General features: G+C 38.2%; 2 protein-coding genes across 2 annotated transcripts; one reads left to right on the top strand and one right to left on the bottom strand.

The window, feature by feature from the left end:
* The first annotated feature begins 359 nt into the window (after nt 1–359).
* Nucleotides 360–6,409, top strand: ahsg2 (alpha-2-HS-glycoprotein 2). Its single transcript, XM_022677771.2, has 7 exons — nt 360–633; nt 2,822–2,932; nt 3,018–3,102; nt 4,079–4,245; nt 4,448–4,552; nt 5,124–5,195; nt 5,936–6,409. The coding sequence occupies exons 1-7, from the start codon at nt 424–426 to the stop codon at nt 6,362–6,364; spliced, it is 1,179 nt and encodes a 392-aa protein (XP_022533492.2). The 5' UTR covers nt 360–423; the 3' UTR covers nt 6,365–6,409.
* Nucleotides 6,410–9,096: 2,687 nt separating this feature from the next.
* On the bottom strand, nt 9,097–16,584 carry LOC111194260 (uncharacterized protein C6orf132 homolog). The gene is made up of 7 exons (XM_022677772.2): nt 15,753–16,584; nt 13,952–14,128; nt 13,751–13,869; nt 12,205–12,367; nt 11,483–11,598; nt 9,314–11,402; nt 9,097–9,220 (listed from the first exon to the last, which is right to left on the bottom strand). The coding sequence occupies exons 1-7, from the start codon at nt 16,087–16,089 to the stop codon at nt 9,210–9,212; spliced, it is 3,012 nt and encodes a 1,003-aa protein (XP_022533493.2). The 5' UTR covers nt 16,090–16,584; the 3' UTR covers nt 9,097–9,209.
* Between the last annotated feature and the right edge of the window lie 802 nt (nt 16,585–17,386).

The following is a 17,386-nucleotide window of genomic DNA, read 5'->3' as shown; positions in this document are numbered from 1 at the left end:
GCCAAAACGGGAGACTTGACAGGTATGGATGTACCTCATGTATCAATGTCCCAAATGTTATGATGCTCTGAAATATGAATAATAGTGTGAGAAAAGTGCTGTAAATTATCCACCCATACAGATACCGTTAAATTAAAGTCTGTACTGCAAAACTAAAGGAGATGATCGTTCACGTTTGATATAAAGCTGGGTACAGATTTTAGCCTGGAGTATCACTTTAAAACGAACCAAGCACCCCCTCATCCCGTTGCCTTAGAACGCCCCCGCATTTTACACAACGCAGGTCTGATGCACTCTTATTTACCCAGCCGCTGTGAGGAAGGGTAAAGTGCGGGGTATAAATGACCAGCGGGTCAGGCACCTGGTCACCCTTGCTGAGTAAGAGTTGAAGGTAACAGGGCTTGTTTCACTGCGCCGCTCCTGATGAAGCTCCAGGCTACCTCCGCTGTCCTCAGCCTCCTGCTGGTGGGCTCCTGGGCCCAGGCGCTGCTGCCCAACATCACCCTTCCCACCTGCGACTCTCCGGAGGCCCAGGCCGCCACTCAGGTGGCTCTGGACTACATCAACGCTCAGAACACTCACGGCTACAAGTACGCCCTGAACCAGATCGAGGACATCAAGATCATCACCAGGGTATGCATGATTACATAGTTAAAAATCCAGTTTTACAACCTTTTCCTGGTACCTGCTTTCAGACTGTATAAATTTGATGGTCATATTGGTTAAGATTAACAATTTTCTACCTGACATTACACCCTTAAATCTTGAGGATTTCTATTCAAGCATTACATAAAAATATTTTATGTTTGATAAGGAAAGTTACTAAAAATCATAATTGTTATTGCAATAATAATAATAATAATAATAATAATAATAATACATTTTTTTTATACAGCGCTTTTCAAAATTCTCAAAGACGCTTTACATACAAAAATAAGCCACAAAGGGTCTTTAAATTGAACACAAAATAATATAGGCAGTTTTACCAATGACAATTCATATTAAAAAAAAAAACAAAAAAAAAACACAAATATAGTTTAAAGTTTTATAAATTAGATTATAGGTTAAAAGCAGATCTGAAGAGGTGGGTTTTGAGAAGTGGCTTAAATGTAGACAAATCTGAATAGTCTCGAATGTGTTTGGGAAGAGAGAAAATTATATATATATATATATATATAATTTATATATAAGTAAATAAAAATATTTAAGTCAATCTGCTAATGTCAAAATATAATAACTAAAATCATAAAATTGTCTCTTTCCTGAACTTCATTTTAAAATAAAAATTTCCCTGAATACAAATCAAACAGTTCATCTCCTCCAAACCTTTAGTTTCGTTAAGTTTGTCTAGATTTTATAGTTTTTACGTCTATTTTCAAACCTGCAGAATTTGGGTTGATTCCTGTTACTGATCTGGAATTATTAAGTGTATTAAGAGTAGAGAGAAAACAGGCAGCTTCTCCAAATGTCCTGTGGAAGATTTTAAATAAGTTATTTTACTGCAGAGAATAAATGTTTTGTATGAGTGTTGAAACTAATATTTTTGCATATTAAATTTGGGTCAAATATCAACAGTTTAATTGAAACCTATTCGCTCTAATCACCTTAAGACTTAAGAATTTTAAGAACTGCAGTCACCACAAAGACCATCAAAAACATAATAATGATGAAACAGGCACTCATCAGGGCCACCCCAGGAAAGGAAGAGCAAGAACACAATTTTACTCACTGAAGCTACTGCTTCTTTACTCCACGTGGTGGCGCCATAATCATGAATGAATAGGGTAAATCTGCTGTGAAGAATATTGATTTTGTTGAATCATGTCAATTTAACCTGAATAATATGCCAATAAATCAATAATCGTTGGTATTTGATTATTTAGAAGAGGATTTTTTTCCTCTTCAGTTACGCAGATGCTGTAAAGTATTGTTTTATATTTATTGTTTTATACAGAATTGTATTGAGATATATTGAGTATTGTAAAATTATAAACAGTATTGTTTCTCACCCCTGGTTAGTTAAGGTAGTTGCATAATTGGTTTTGTAAGTGAAATCCTTCCATATACTGTTAAAATTGTTGGTAAAACAGCTCTTGATTTCAGTTATGGTTGAGCTTCTGGTTGATTATCTTAATATAATTGGTTATACTGGTCAACCAGCACAGTCAAGAAATGGAAATACTACTATAATACAACAAAATGTGCAATAAAATACCTCAAATTATATGATTATATTATTTATAATCTTATTATATTAAACTTATTATATTTTTAATAACTTTCATAACTTTTAATGCTTAAGTCTAACTCTGACTTTTACCTAAACCTCAACTTTAACCTAAATCCACTAAATCCAACACCTAACCTTCCTGACTTCCTCTGTTATAAAGAGACATTAAACCCTAAATCATATGTATATATTTTTTTGCATTAATAGCTAAAATGTGTTTTTTAAGTGACTTTAAAACGTACCAGTCCTGCTTAAAAATGTTATAAACATTTCCTACCCTTTTAAAAATGCTTTTATTTTGGTAATTTATGCCTCTGCAGCGCCCTCTCTGGTTCCCAGGTGCATTGCACTGCTATCAAAGGCACACTGCTCAACCCTAACAGCTCTGCTTTCTGCCCCGCCCCTAAACCCATACATCACCCAGTGCCCCTCTCATGCAGCATTTTTTTTTTTTTTTGAGCTGAGGGTGGAGTCAGCTAAAAGTAGGCGATTTAGTCACCCTTTAAATGAATCTTTTAAGGTTCTTTTTAAATTGATTCATGCAGAACATATGAAATAGACTATTATAATGTTCTGTCTGTCTGTCTGAAGCCTGATGGAGCACAGACCTATATGTTGGAGCTGGAGTTCTTGGAGACCAAGTGTCACGTTCTAGACCCCACGCCTGCAGCTCAGTGCCCCATCAGGACCATAGCTGAGACGGTAAGCTGAGTCTCTGTTCTCTGTTTTATATTATTTTATCCGTTGATTAACATGCTCTGTCCTGTTCCTCTCTCTCATCCCTCAGGCTGTGGAGGCTGACTGTGATGTCGCTCTCTCTAAAACTGCGGGGGTGCTCTCTGTCGTAGCGTTCAAGTGTAAAACTGAAACAGGTTGGACATGACAGCTTTCAACAGGTCGCTTCTGGCAAAAAGTCAAATTCACACCGTTTTTCTTCTTAACTGAGAAAAAGTCAATCAGCCGACATTTAGCTTCTGTAGATACACTGTGTGAACTTAACGAGGCTAACGAGTTAATCTTAAAGTGTTTGAGAGCATCAGTTTTAAAGTAAAGTAGTGAAGAGGTAGAGTTACAGGTATACAGTGAATAGTGAATATTTGAGTAATGTTCGAATCCAGATTATGAGGAGCAAGAAGTACTTTAATAAATGACTAATTTATATATGTATATATATATATATATATATATATATATATATATATATATATATATATATATATATATATATATATATAGAGCTCTGGATAAAAGTAAGAGAACACTTTACAATTATGAGTTTCTTTGATTTTACCAAATTGAAAATTTCTTAAATATAATATGATCAAGATGCATGAAATGCATGATTAAAAACAGGATTATTCCAACAAATATTAATTTCTGAACTCTTTAAAACTTTATGAATATGAACTTGTTTTCTTTGCATTATTTGAGGTCTGAAAGCTCTGCATCTTTTTTTATTATTTCAGTTATTTCTCATGTTCTGTAAATAAATGCTCTAAATGAGAATATTTTTATTTGTAATTTGGGAGAAATGTTGTCTGTAGTTTATAGAATAAAACAACAATGTTCATTTTACTCAAACATAAACCTATAAATAGCAAAAAATTCTAATTTTTTTCCAGAGCAGTATATTGAAAAAAATATATACATATATACAAATTATATTTTGGAATGAAATATACAAATACATGCCACTTTAAATGCCTGTGCATGTGGAAAAAACACACTTTTAATGCAATACAAAGCTTTAATATTTCATTTTGCAAAATGCATTCATTTTTTTATGTTCACACATTGATATTTGTATTTATTTTATAGTTTTTTTTCTGCTGCTGTTTTGTTGAGTAGAAACGCCGGACTCTGATTTGGGTCCTTGTGTGGGCTGCTCCTCTCTGATCCCACTAAACGACACTGACGCCGCTCTGCTGGTTCAGGCCTCACTGGATATTTTCAACAAAAATAACACCTTTAATTCAGTGTTCGCACTTTTCGAGGTTGGCCGCCTGTCGTCTCAGGTAATAAATAAAAATTACACAAATAACTCTGCTAAAAAAAAAAAGAACTATAGAAATTTGAAGTGGTTGAAAAGCTGGTGGTCTCTGTACGAAAACTCCACTATGTTACAGCTAGCTTTTTAAAAATATTTTTTTAAATATTTGGTGTTTTTGAAGGATTTTTGAGATGATTTAGTGATGATGCACATTTTTATATTCACAGGTTGTTTCCGGAGGATTGAAACTCTCAGCAGAATACGCCATCATCGAAACTAACTGCACATCTACTGATGACAAAGGCTGTGTCCCTCTGAACCACACTGTTGCTGTAGGTGCTCAGTTCAAACACACCTATGCTCGATATGTCCAATTATAACCACAGTTATTTCTGACTCTGCAATGTGATTGGCTGAGAGGCATTCTATGAGTGCCATTATCAGCAGGCAATGCACTGTAACTAACCGAAGCTCTCCATGTATTACTCCGCCACATACAGGTAAACTAGTAATGATGCAGCGCTTACAAGCCAAACAGCACTGCAGCTACAAACAGGCAGAGTTTTTATAAACAAACAGAGCGTATTTTCTCCCCCTCTTTAACTCTTTAAAATCTTTAATAAACAGTGATAATGAAACTGTGGTATAATCACAATAATACACTCGAGGTTCGCGCTATAACGTGTAATATTGGCACTGCTGTGCTGTGGTTGTAGGAGTGCTCCAAATGCCCCAAAATCTAGTATAAAATCTGTACACCTGTACAGTAGAGACAGTTACTCCAACAAAGCAGGATAAACTCTTCCTTTCATTGTTTTGCAGAAGAATTGTGTGTGTGGTGATTAATGAATTTATATGGCTGATGAAATGCTGTAGTAACTTTATCTCTTTGTTCATTTTTAGCGCCATGGCTTCTGTTTTTCTGAAGGCATAGGACTCGCCACATCAGTCAACTGTCAAATCTACCTTACCATGGTAATGAAGCATCACTCCTCACACATTCATCTACTTTCTTTCCTCTGCTTTCATTGAGAAAGTGATTTAAAATAAAGATTTAATAATAGAAAATATTAATATTTTTCAGAGCATGTCTCATTTATCGCATTTTACATATACAGCTCTGGAAAAAATGAAGAGAGCGCTTCAGTTTCTGAATCAGTTTCTCTGATTTTGCTATTTATAGGTTTGTGTTTGAGTAAAATGAACATTGTTGTTTGATTCTATAAACTACAGACAACATTTCTCCCAAATTTACCAAAAAAAGGCTGAAATAACAAAAAAGATGCAAAGAAAACTGTGATTTTTAATCACAGTTTAATCACATGCATCTTGGCATCATGTTCTCTTTCTCCACCAGTCTTACACACTGCTTTTGGATAACTTTATGCTGCTTTACTCCTGGTGCACAAATTTAAAGAGCAGTTCAGTTTGGTGGTTTGATGGTTTTTGATCATCCATCTTCCTCTTGATTATATTCCAGAGGTTTATAATTTGGTAAAATAAAATAAAATCATCATTTTTAAGTGCTCTCTTATTTTTTTTTCCAAAGCTGTATATGATTAACTCACCTTAAAACACATTTTATTTTATTTTTTTCGTACATACCAACACACTGCAAGTGGAGCTGTAAATGTAGGATATGGGCCCTTTAAAGTCAAGGTCACCATGACCAATTGCATTTTAATGGCATGAATCATTTCTTCTTCTCTCCTCAGGAGCAAATTGTGGATCCAGCTTCCAACATTACTGCTCCTCCTGCACCTCCTCAGGTTCTCCTCCACGCCCACACCGCCGGGCCTGGCCTCAGCCCTGCCATCCACGCCCTCAAACACCACAAACTCACAGCCCTGCACGACCCCTCAGCCAGCGGCCTGCTGTCCGCAGAGTCTGCTGAGTCAGTGGAGGCTCCGGTGGTTGTGGTGCCAGTGGCGCCCGTGGTGCCTGAGGTGCCTGCGGTAGTCGGGGATGTACCTGCCGACGTGTCTGCGGATGTACCCGCCGGCGCCGCCCCTGTAGTGAAGAGGGAGGTGGCAGCAGAGGCGGCAACTCCCGCAGCAGAAGAGAAAGCAGCAGAGCCGCTCTTGGCAGCAGGTGTTCCACTGGTTCCCCGCTGCCCGGGAAAAATCATACACTTTTCCACCTAATAAACACCATGAGATATAAAAACAATAAAAACTTTGTGTTAAAAACGATGTGTTTTTTACATTTATTCGCTCTGTTATTGACTATTATACCACAGTTAGTTCCGACACTGCAATGTGTTAAGCTAAGAGGCGTTCTATGAGCTCTACCGCTATCAGCCGGTAATGCACTGTAACCGAAGCTCTCCATGTATTACTCCGCCACATACAGGTAACCTAGCACCGATGCAGCACTTACAAGCCAAACAGCACTGCAGCTACAAACAGAGCAGCAATGGAACTATTTTAACTTGCAGAGTGTTTATAACCAAACAGATCCTATTTTCTCCTCCTCTTTAACTCTTAAAAAAAAAAGAGTTAAAAATCTTTAGCACAAACCTCAAGTGTATTATTGCTTAATTATTAATTCTCCTTCCAATAAGCAATAATCTCATGGTAATGCAAGTATGATCACTGCATTAGTTGGTCAGCATAGCAGTACACAAAATTGCAACCTGCTTTACTCACCTGCAGCACATTTATAGGTTTATGTTTGAGTATCATGTTCTCCTCCACCAGTCTTACACACTGATTTTAGATAACTTTATGCTTTACACTCCTGGTGCAAAACAAAATTTGGCTTGTGATCATCCAGCTTTGTATCTGAAGAACCACTGAGACGTTTAAAGTTTAATAAAAACAGGTACTTTTACATTTAAATTGACAATTTTAAATAAATTAATAAAAAAGGTGCTGCAAAAACCCAAACTAGGTGTAAAAACTGCCTAAAAGCATTCTCCGAATAAGACCAAAAAAGAATCAGTTGAATACTGATGTTGGTTGTTTAGTTAGTATACTAATTTACTAAAATATAAACTATAGCAAATATAAACACATGTCACAGATGGGAAACACAATGATGTACACTTGTATATAAATACACTGCAGTACAGGTGTGCAGATAAAGTAATATTAACTGTCTAAGCACTGGCAAATCTATTTTCCCATAAGCATTATACAATATATTGACACTACAGCTGACTGCACTGACCTGTTCAGACACGAGATCCAGAAGAACCAGACTTTGAAAGCTGGTAGAACTATAAACCTAATCATATCTACCTGTTCAGACACGATACTGAAAATAATCTGACTTAATGTCAACCAGAACAGGGCAGTCAGTCGTGCACAGTGCTGTACAGAGCTCTGTTCCACCTATAAACCATATCAGATTAATCGGATTAGGCCATCTAATCTAATCAGGGCCTTTCTGATATGAATCAGGTGCATTTAGAATATCTCAATTCCTCTTTTAAAGCATCTGTTGCCACCTACAGGATATATCATGAACTGAGAGGTTGAGGAAGAGACTACAGTCCTCAAACACACGAGATAAACATCAGGGTTAGTTGAAGATTTCCCACAAATGAACTGAACAGCACAGGCTACATCGTCTTACATGTAAACACATGCAAATATGAAAACAGCATTTGCATCGTTTGTAATCCTCTGGGTTCTCAAACACCAGGCAGCTCTGAGACAATGTACACTTTTAGCAACTGCCGATAACTTGCATTGTCCAACTTCTTATAAATGCATATAAATATAAATATGTATTCCCCTGGAGATCCTGCAACTAATTGTTGTCTACTATAGCGAACACACACGCAAAACTTTAAATAAAGAAAAACATTTAGATTTAGCCCAATTGCTAATTTCAGAATGTCTTGATTTTCAGGGAATAAAGACATTCATATTTTAAAGTGGTGTGTGATAAGTTTTATTTAAGACTTAAGACTTCAGAAATGTACACCTCGTTTAACCCCTTCAACCCCTATTGAGTAATATCCTTTCGACCTTGCTCAGAATTGAATGGAATGAATGGAAATATTGCGTTTACAAAATGCGTACACATACAGGTGCATCTCAAAAACTTTGATAATTGAAAAGTTACTTTATTTCAATAATTCAGTTCAAAATGTAAAAGATATATTATATAGATGTATATAAGAGATTGATTTTAAGCATTTATTTCTTTGAATACTATATTAAGACCAATTGGTACTTTTGGTACTCAGTGTGGGCAGTGTGCCAAGTCCTGCTGGAAAATGAAATCCGCATCTTCATAAAAGTAATAATAAATAATATAACACAGTGGATCAACACCAGCAGATAGCAGACCTGTCTCTCCAAACCATCACTGATTGGTGGAAACTTCACACTAGACCTCGAGCAGTTTGGACTGTGTGTCTCTCCACTCTTCCTCCAGACTCTGGAGTGTAGACTCCCTTGATTTCCAAATGAAATATAAAGTTTACTGATGATCAGTGACGGTTTGGAGATGTTTTCTTTTTTAGATGCACTTGTAAAGAACACGAAAACCAAATCGAAACTTTTTTTTTAAATAGGATGCGTCAAAAAAGGCTGAATTAATAGCAACTGCTATTTTCTAGTCTATTTTAAAATCAGATATATAGTAAATCCTACAGCCACTAACGAGTAAACAAATCTGCTCACCTAATGCTTGTAAATAGGGAAAATAACGAACTATTTTACCCATGTGTGTGTTTGTATACTCGTGTGTCATTTCTGACCAAAGCCACTTGAGCAGAATTTACATCCTAGTTGGATTTAAAGGCAGCATTATAGCCTTTATCAGTAGATGAAGTATACGAAGCCGGACAGTAGAAGAGGAAGGTAAAGTTTCTGATGATGTAGGATGAGGAGGAGACAGAAATGAAGGCCAGACACAAATCAAAAGATCCAGCCCAATTTTTATTTTTTAACATCATTAAGTTATTTTTTATTTTATTTTAAATACACTAAAGCAGCGCCCATCTTCATCCTCCCGTCCAAACAGGAACAAACGTCAAACAAGACCTTTAATGCAGAAAAAACAAACAAAAAAAAAAGTTAGCATCTTCACATACCATACTAGAAGAAACATAAGACACCTATAAGAGAGACACCCACCATGAGGCTGGTAGTTAGTTGGTTGCAGCCTGCTGGGGGGCGTACGAACTCCACCTGCTTGCTCCACTTGATTAGGTGGAACAACAGGAACCCAGCGTTGGCTAAACGGTCCAGTGAGCATTTGTAAGAGTGACATTGAAGGGGCTTCAGTAAGCTCCTTGGAGGAAGGAGCACTGGGGGGTCCACCAGGAACACGAGGAACCTGCTGTTGAGAATGAGCGCTTGGTTGAACTTGAGGCTCAGAGCTTTGAGTTTGCTCAGATGCACCTTGATTTATCATCATTTGATTTGTTAAACTACGGTCTTGCATTTGTTGTTCAGGTCTGGTCTCCAAACCCGTGAGCACCACTTGTGTGGAAGGGTCACGTGAGAAATACGTAGGAAGGTTAATGTAATCAGGACGTTGGATGTTATTAACTGGATCTCGATAATTCGGCTGAAAACTTTGGTGAGGTAGGAGCACATAGGGGTCGGGGTCTGGTAAATGTGCTTGTCCTGAAGTTGAAATGATGGGCGGAGCTGGACCACTCCAGGACATGTCTTCCACAAGGCTTGGACCAGCATTTTCTTCAGGCACTTGTTCAGGCACTGGTTGAGGATTTGTTCTGCTGTATTCAGCACTGAATTCACCAAAATTAGGAGCAGGTCCAAGTCTTGGTTTATCATCGTTATCTCCAAGATGTCCAAGATTTCCAAGATGAGCAAAAGCTACAGGATTTGGAGTGTTCTGTGAAGAGCCAGACAATAACGGCTGCACCTGACCAGCCCAAAAAGGTTTAGCTGGCGGAGTAGAAGAGTCAGGCATCATCTGTGTTCTCGTCGTTGGCTTTGTGAGCTTCGTATGCTTGCTAAATCGGTGGTAGGGTTTTGCAGATGCCTGCTGGATTTCATCTTTTAACCGCAGGGAATGAGCATAGTCACCCCGGTTTTGCGTAGCGCCGAATCTCTGTGCAGAACCACGGTGCGCAACATGATAAAAAGCTTTTGAGGTCAAGTTTCTGGTTGACCTTGATGTTGCACCATGGTTAAAGATGGGATTAGAGAAATCAAAGTGGTGGTGATTGTGCTGATGGTAGATTACCGGTGGTGGGCAACAGTTTGAGTACATTACTGGTGACTGGCAGCATTGCGGGTAGCCAAGAGGGTTTGATGATGTCTGTGAAACATCCTGGTAACGAGAACCTGCTGCCCCCAAGACACTTGAGGCTTCAAATGGAGGTGCAGCCGTGGGGGAAAGAGCAGGTCTTGGTGGGTACTGGTATGGATACGGCCACTGGGGTCCTTGGGGAAGACCAGATTCCGGGGGCATTTCGGTAGGTGCCCAGTGATAACCTGTCAGCCCAAGAACACCAGAGGCAACAAATGGTTCAACTGTAGATGATGGTAAAGGCCCTCGTGGATATTGGGGTGGATACTGGGGTGGATAAGGTTGAGCTGCAGGGACAAAGATGTTTTCAGGGGGGTTTACAGGTCCAGGGTCTCCCAGGTATAGGAAAGGGTAAGTACCAAGAGACACAGGTGGGGGGACACCCTCATATTTAGGAAAAGTAGTTTCCCTTGGTACTTCAGGAGGTGGGTAACCAAAATCCCCAAGTTGTTCTGAAGATGGGTCTGGAAATGCAGGCCTTGGTTCAGAGGTAGGAGCAACATCTTGGACAGGTTTGGGCTTTCGTGGGAGAACTGGTGGAGCAGGAGTAGGGGTTAGCCGAGGGTATGGAGGGTATGGAGGGTACCATGTTTCAGGAAACTGTGGATAATGCACTCCAGGAACATTTTGTGGTGTAGCTGCAGATGGTACACTTGTAGGCCATGGACCTCTCCAGCTAGAAGGAGTAGGACTAGGCTTAGGCTTAAAAGTGTCTGGTCTATACCCTTGATGAGGACGACCAAACCATTGCCAGCCTGTTGGACGTTGAGTGGGTTCTGGACTTGCATCAGTCGGCACTACGTCTACAGTGGAACCATCAACGCTGTCGCTCAGATTTGGTGGATGTGGACTTGACAGATTAAGAGGTAAACCAGGCACAAGGGACGGACAGAAGAGACTGAACTCAGTTTTTGCAGCCATGTGTAGAGAATACATTTCATTCTGAGGAGAGAGAAAATAGTTTTAAGTGTAATAAAATAGAAAAACTGCAATTGATTCGAAAGTACGACCATCTCACCTACCTTTTCCTCCATGCACGGCTTATAGGGGGCAGAGATGACCATGCCGTCTGGGTGGGACACTATGCTATAGCCACATTTAGGTGATGCATCCAAAAGGAGCTGCCACTGATTCTCAACTAAGTGATTGAGGAAGAGATGAATTTTTTTTAATCCGCACAACCAAATATAACAAATAATTAAGTGGATTACATATACGTATACTTACAGCTCTGGAAAAAAATAAGAAAACACTTAAAAATGATGAGTTTCTTTAATTTTACCAAATTGAAAACCTCTGGAATATAATCAAGAGGAAGATGGATGATCACAAACCATCAAACCACCAAACTGAACTGCTTGAATTTTTGCACCAGGAGTAAAGCAGCATAAAGTTATTCAAAAGCAGTGTGTAAGACTGGTGGAGGAGGAGAACATGATGCCAAGATGCATGATAAAAGCTGATTAAAATCCAGGAATATTTCACCAAATATTGATTTCTGAACTTTTCTTTGCAGGTATTACTTTTTTTGTTATTTCAGACATTTCTCATTTTCTGTAAATAAATGCTCTAAATGAGAATATTTGTATTCGTAATTTAGGAGAAATGTCTGTAGTTTCTAGAATAAAACAACAATGTTCATTTTACTCAAACATAAACCTATAAACAGCAAAATCAGAGAAACTGATTCAGAAACTGAAGTGCTCTCTTCTTTTTTTCCAGAGCTGTACATATAAATGGTTACCTTTGACCCGCAGGTCCTCAACAGGGGCAACATTTTGAGTTTTTACGATCATGCCGTTAGGATAACAGGAGACAGAAGGAAGACTTGGAGCCAGATTCAGCAAGGGACAAGACAGTTTAGCCTCCAATCCACACAGTCGTATTGGGACAACATAGGCATCCCTCTGAGGAGTAAACAGGATTAGAATTAACAGCAAGAGGCGGATTATTTACCATATTTTTCGCACTATAAGGTAAAGCCAAGCTACCGCTGGATGTTCAGGAGAGAAATCTACACAGATCTCTCTCCTGAAAACTCTTTACTTGGGTGAGTAAAGCACTTCCGTTTATTTACAGAAAGCTTAGATTTACAGATTTTCACTAAGGCTGGGTGCAGCAGCATTAGCATTAGCAGCTAAAAGTAAATGCTTTGTGTTCCGGTAAGCCTGGGCGACATCAGCTAGCGGTATATACCATATACCTTGATTTAACACAGTAAATGCACAAGCTACAGTCTGATATACTTGCCTCTGAACATTGAAAAAGCTAGTGCTTAGCGTGTTTAGCAGCTAATGCTATTGCTGCTCCAGTCTTAGTGCTGGAGAAACTTTACTGAAACTCCTGTATAACTCTGTACTTCAGTGGAGGGGCTTTACTGCTCTTTTACATTACATTACATTACATTACATTACATTACATTACATTACATTTGGCAGACGCTTTTGTCCAAAGCGACTTACAATAGTCAAGTACAATGTAAAATAAGTTTAAAGGAAAAACATCTTTGGATAGGGATAAAAGGAGGACAAAGGGGAATAATAGGATAGAGGAGTGAAGGAGGGGAAGAAGGAAATGAGGTTAGAAGTAGTTAGTGTGTTAGAGGTGTTAGGAGAGAGATTCTCCTGATCTGGTAGTAGAAGGTAGTTAGTTAGAGGTGTTAGGAGAGTAAGAGCTCTTTGAAGAGCTCTGTCTTCAGGAGTTTATTAAAGATAGTGAGAGATTCTCCTGATCTGGTAGTAGAAGGTAGTTAGTTAGAGGTGTTAGGAGAGTAAGTGCTCTTTGAAGAGCTCTGTCTTCAGGAGTTTATTAAAGATAGTGAGAGATTCTCCTGATCTGATAGTAGAAGGTAGTTAGTTAGAGGTGTTAGGAGAGTAGGTGCTCTTTGAAGAGCTCTGTCTTCAGGAGTTTATTAAAGATAGTGAGAGATTCTCCTGATCTGATAGTAGAAGGTAGTTAGTTAGAGGTGTTAGGAGAGTAGGTGCTCTTTGAAGAGCTCTGTCTTCAGGAGTTTATTAAAGATAGTGAGAGATTCTCCTGATCTGGTAGTAGAAGGTAGTTAGTTAGAGGTGTTAGGAGAGTAAGTGCTCTTTGAAGAGCTCTGTCTTCAGGAGTTTATTAAAGATAGTGAGAGATTCTCCTGATCTGGTAGTGGAGGGTAGTTTGTTCCACCATTGGGGAACTCTTTAATACCTGACTGATAGAATTCATATATAAGTAGCACTGGATTATTTTTCTGAAAATTTAAATGATATAAAGTGCACCTCATAGTGCAAAAAAACAACACATACCTCTTGCAATACATAACATCCATCATATGGCACAATAAAGTCCAAGTCCCTCCACCTCCTCTGTACTCGGAAGCCACACTCTAAAGGAACTCTCGATAAGGGAAGGGGTGGAACACTACCTGTGAGAAAGCACTGTGGGTAAAACGGGCCTTTAAAACTTGCAGGATAAAATAATAAGAGATGTAACATGTGCAGCATTACCTCGATCAATAAGCAAACCATAATCAAAGGCACTGATCGATCCGTGAACCTTCAGCCTCATGAAATCTTCAGTACATTCCACTTTGGGCCTCATCCCAAGCAGCTGCTGCACTGCTGGAGACGAGGGAGCACCGAAGCCGTAGACCGATCCCTGGAGGTGTTGCAGATCGCTCCAGTCTGCGATCAGGAAGAATCAGATTAACAGAAAGATTTAGTTCACCAGGTCAGTTTGTGTGAGATCAGGGAGAGAAAGAAAATATGTTTAATTTTCAGAAATTCAGAAATCAAGCAGGACTCCAAATCAAACACAAGTTCTCAGTTCTAGTAAAAACCTATAAAATATATATTTTTAATGTGTTTTTTTCTGCAGCCCCCAACAATTTTTTATATGGGTTCATACACTTTTTAACCAACACATTTCTATGATTTTTTTTTTTCATGCTTTCATGGCATTTTTTAATGACCATATGATTTTTTAAACATCAGTGCAGGCATAAACAATATAAAAAATTGATTATAGTAGCTTTAAAATGAATCTGATAAAAATGTTGACACACATTCTTTAATAATAAAATGTGTGTGTCAGATGCTGAGAGCTCCATTGTGTAGAGCTAAATTACTGAATTAACTGTAGTTAACATGTTTGTAGCTCAAAATAGTATTTTTATATTTCCGAAACTTCTCCAGGCCTGGAAATTGCAATTTTTTTTTAATTGGCCTTTTAAAAAGCTAAACTAACAGTACACTACCATTAACACAGCCAATCAAACTTATTGATGGGTGTAAATTGCCACAGGATCATTGTTTATTGAATAATACAATTGAATAAGATGAATACAGTTGAAACATTTCACCAAGTTGCACATTAAAGACTTTGATTAGTTTGCTGATCCATTAGCTAGCTTCATCTGCATTGTGACTGTACTACGACAGAACACTCAAAACGCCTGAAATAATTCTGTTTATTATTAACCCTCCTGTTCTGTTCATTTGTCAGGAACAGTAATGGTGTTCCGGGGTTAATTTGAACCGGTGCATGTTTTATTATCCAAAAAATGATCTGAAACCCAAAAAAATCCTAACAAGCAGTGTGAATATTTCATTACTAACTTCATTAATAATTATTCTATCAATATTTAGTGCAGTGGTGTTCCTCACCTCTAAGAGGTAATGCTTCAATTGGCATTATTCACTCGTTTTTAATACAAAAATACATGTTAAACCCTTTTAAATGTTTCACTACTTTATTAACTTTGAAACATAACTTTGCATTTTTTTTGTTTAGTTTTTGCAGGGGGTGGTTGCAAATATGTGAGATGAACCATTTTTATATAATATGTGGATCATACTGATTAAGGCAAGCAGAAGTTTCATACTGGAAAAAAAAAATACTTTTAACTATTTTTCCTAGATCTTCAAACTTTAAAACAGGTCAAATTGACCCAAAACAGAACAGGAGGGTTAAAATACTATAGTATTGATTGGCTTGCAGCACCACTGTAGCCCTAGCAATCACTGTTTTTTATGCATGAACGTAAACTCTTACATAAAGTTTAGGAGACATTGATCATTATGAATTACTGATTCCCAACCCAACAACTTTGAAATTACTCTATAAAAGAACAAGATCTAACATTTAATAAGATGTTGACGTTGCAAAACTGACAAAATTAAGAAGAAATGACAAACAGAAGAAGTGACTCATGGATGACGCATGTTAAAACAAGTCGAGTCTTGTGACTTTTTTCCACCAACTCTTTAAAATCAAGGGTGTTTGAGGACTGCTGGAGGGATTACTCACCGGCCTGGTCAGACTGATAGCCAGGTTCATGATGAGGAGATGCATTGCCACTTTCCATGCCCTCAGGAATATTGTGATAGTCCTCAGGAGCACTCTCCTTTAGCCCAATGATGAGTCTTCCGGGCCATACCTTTGATTTTAGCTTCTGGTCTCCAGCTTTCTTACCCAATATACGAGTTCTCTGTGTATTCGTATTTAAAACACTCGAAGATTCCAGCTTCTTTCCATCTTTCAGAGCAGCACAGTGTCCAAGAGGGCTCAACCCAACAATGAGTAAACTCAACATCACCCAGTCCCTTTTACCACCCATTCCAAAAACGACACAGTTTGCACACATGCTAACCACAAGTGCACCACACCACACTAAAGCTGCACCTATACAAAAAAATCTTACAAACCACCTAAACTAAAACTAAAACTCCTTAAATACCCTCTGCAGCCCTCTGGACAGGCCTCTATGTGCTGGTCTGTTGGAGAGCCATTTCTAATCCAACAGATTTCTGAGTTCAGGTCAAGCAGGTTTATCGACGAGTATATAAAACTTGCGATGTGTTCGGTCTGTTAGTCGTCACGCTTCATTCGTGCATTTTATTTTATTTTTTTTTTTAGCAAAATTCAGCAATTTCCCAGAAATAGAACTGAATTGTGCTTGAGTTCTCGATTTCTCGCTGCACAGCAACGACCAAGAGGAACAATGCAAAGGAGACCTGACTAATTAAGCTAATTACACACACCTGAAAAACAGTGACATCAAATGTGACGGTTTCGGGCCCTGTCCCAATTCTCCACAGTCTGAAAACTGTCTTGCATTGAGGAGAAATAGCACTTTATTATGTGTTCATTAAAGAGCAAAAAAAGATCCGGCATTTTTAGATGTTAATCCTCATTGATCTCCATTTAACAAGGACATATTTAAAATCCCCACTTGCATTTTTTTTATTAAGAAGAAGATTTAGATCTTTGGTATGACAGGTCAAGTTAAGGAAGGTTATAGGGCTCTAGGGTTTATCATTTTTCAGATAACATAGTGGACGCTTGTAAATGACCTCTATGTCCACTTACCAGTGATGGGAGTAACGGTGTTGAAATAAACTGTGTTACTAACGCTGTTACTTTATTCAGTAAGGAGTAATCTAACTAATTATACTCTGACTGTAACTATAACACTGTTACCATTTCCCCATTACACCCCGTTACTGCACGTTACTTTTGCCGCTCAATTAACTTTTTTTTTTTTTTACTTCGTGCATACAGACAAAGTTACGGAGCCGAGTAACATGAAAGTAACGCAATAGTTACTTTTACTGGTAACTAGTTACTTTTATAGTGAAGTAACTCAGTTACTTTTTTGGAGAAGTAACTAGTAACTATAACTAATTACTTTTTCAAAGTAACGCACCCAACACTGCCCCTTACTGTGGCCTTTAGCGAGGACTTCACTAATAATACAAAACACTGTATTCCAAAGTCTAGGCTGCAGGTTGCGTCCAGAAAACCTAAAAGTCACTGCTTTCTACTACGGATTTTCCTTCTCTACCCTTTGGCCATTTTTCATTAAAAAATCACAAGTTCTCGGGCAGGAAAATCAATGCAGTTCTGGCACCACAATGCCATCTTGTTTCCCACCCAAATAC

This window comes from Astyanax mexicanus, chromosome 8, assembly GCF_023375975.1.
Source record: "Astyanax mexicanus isolate ESR-SI-001 chromosome 8, AstMex3_surface, whole genome shotgun sequence".
NCBI classification, from domain to species: Eukaryota; Metazoa; Chordata; class Actinopteri; order Characiformes; family Acestrorhamphidae; genus Astyanax; species Astyanax mexicanus.
The sequence above is the reverse complement of the archived record's forward strand: the minus strand, read 5'-3'. Positions and strand labels throughout refer to the sequence as shown.

What these genes read in the sequence shown, in the direction of transcription:
- ahsg2 (XM_022677771.2), top strand. Translation starts at nt 424, where the DNA reads ATGAAGCTCCAGGCTACCTCCGCTGTCCTCAGCCTCCTGCTGGTGGGC. An exon ending in CAAGTGTAAAACTGAAACAG is followed by an intron (nt 3,103 to 4,078) that starts GTTGGACATGAC and finishes TTTGTTGAGTAG; the next exon opens with AAACGCCGGACTCTGATTTG. An exon ending in GTCAAATCTACCTTACCATG is followed by an intron (nt 5,196 to 5,935) that starts GTAATGAAGCAT and finishes TTCTCTCCTCAG; the next exon opens with GAGCAAATTGTGGATCCAGC.
- LOC111194260 (XM_022677772.2), bottom strand. Translation starts at nt 16,089, where the DNA reads ATGTGTGCAAACTGTGTCGTTTTTGGAATGGGTGGTAAAAGGGACTGG. An exon ending in CTATCAGTCTGACCAGGCCG is followed by an intron (nt 14,129 to 15,752) that starts GTGAGTAATCCC and finishes TCCTGATCGCAG; the next exon opens with ACTGGAGCGATCTGCAACAC. An exon ending in GATGTTATGTATTGCAAGAG is followed by an intron (nt 12,368 to 13,750) that starts GTATGTGTTGTT and finishes TTTACTCCTCAG; the next exon opens with AGGGATGCCTATGTTGTCCC.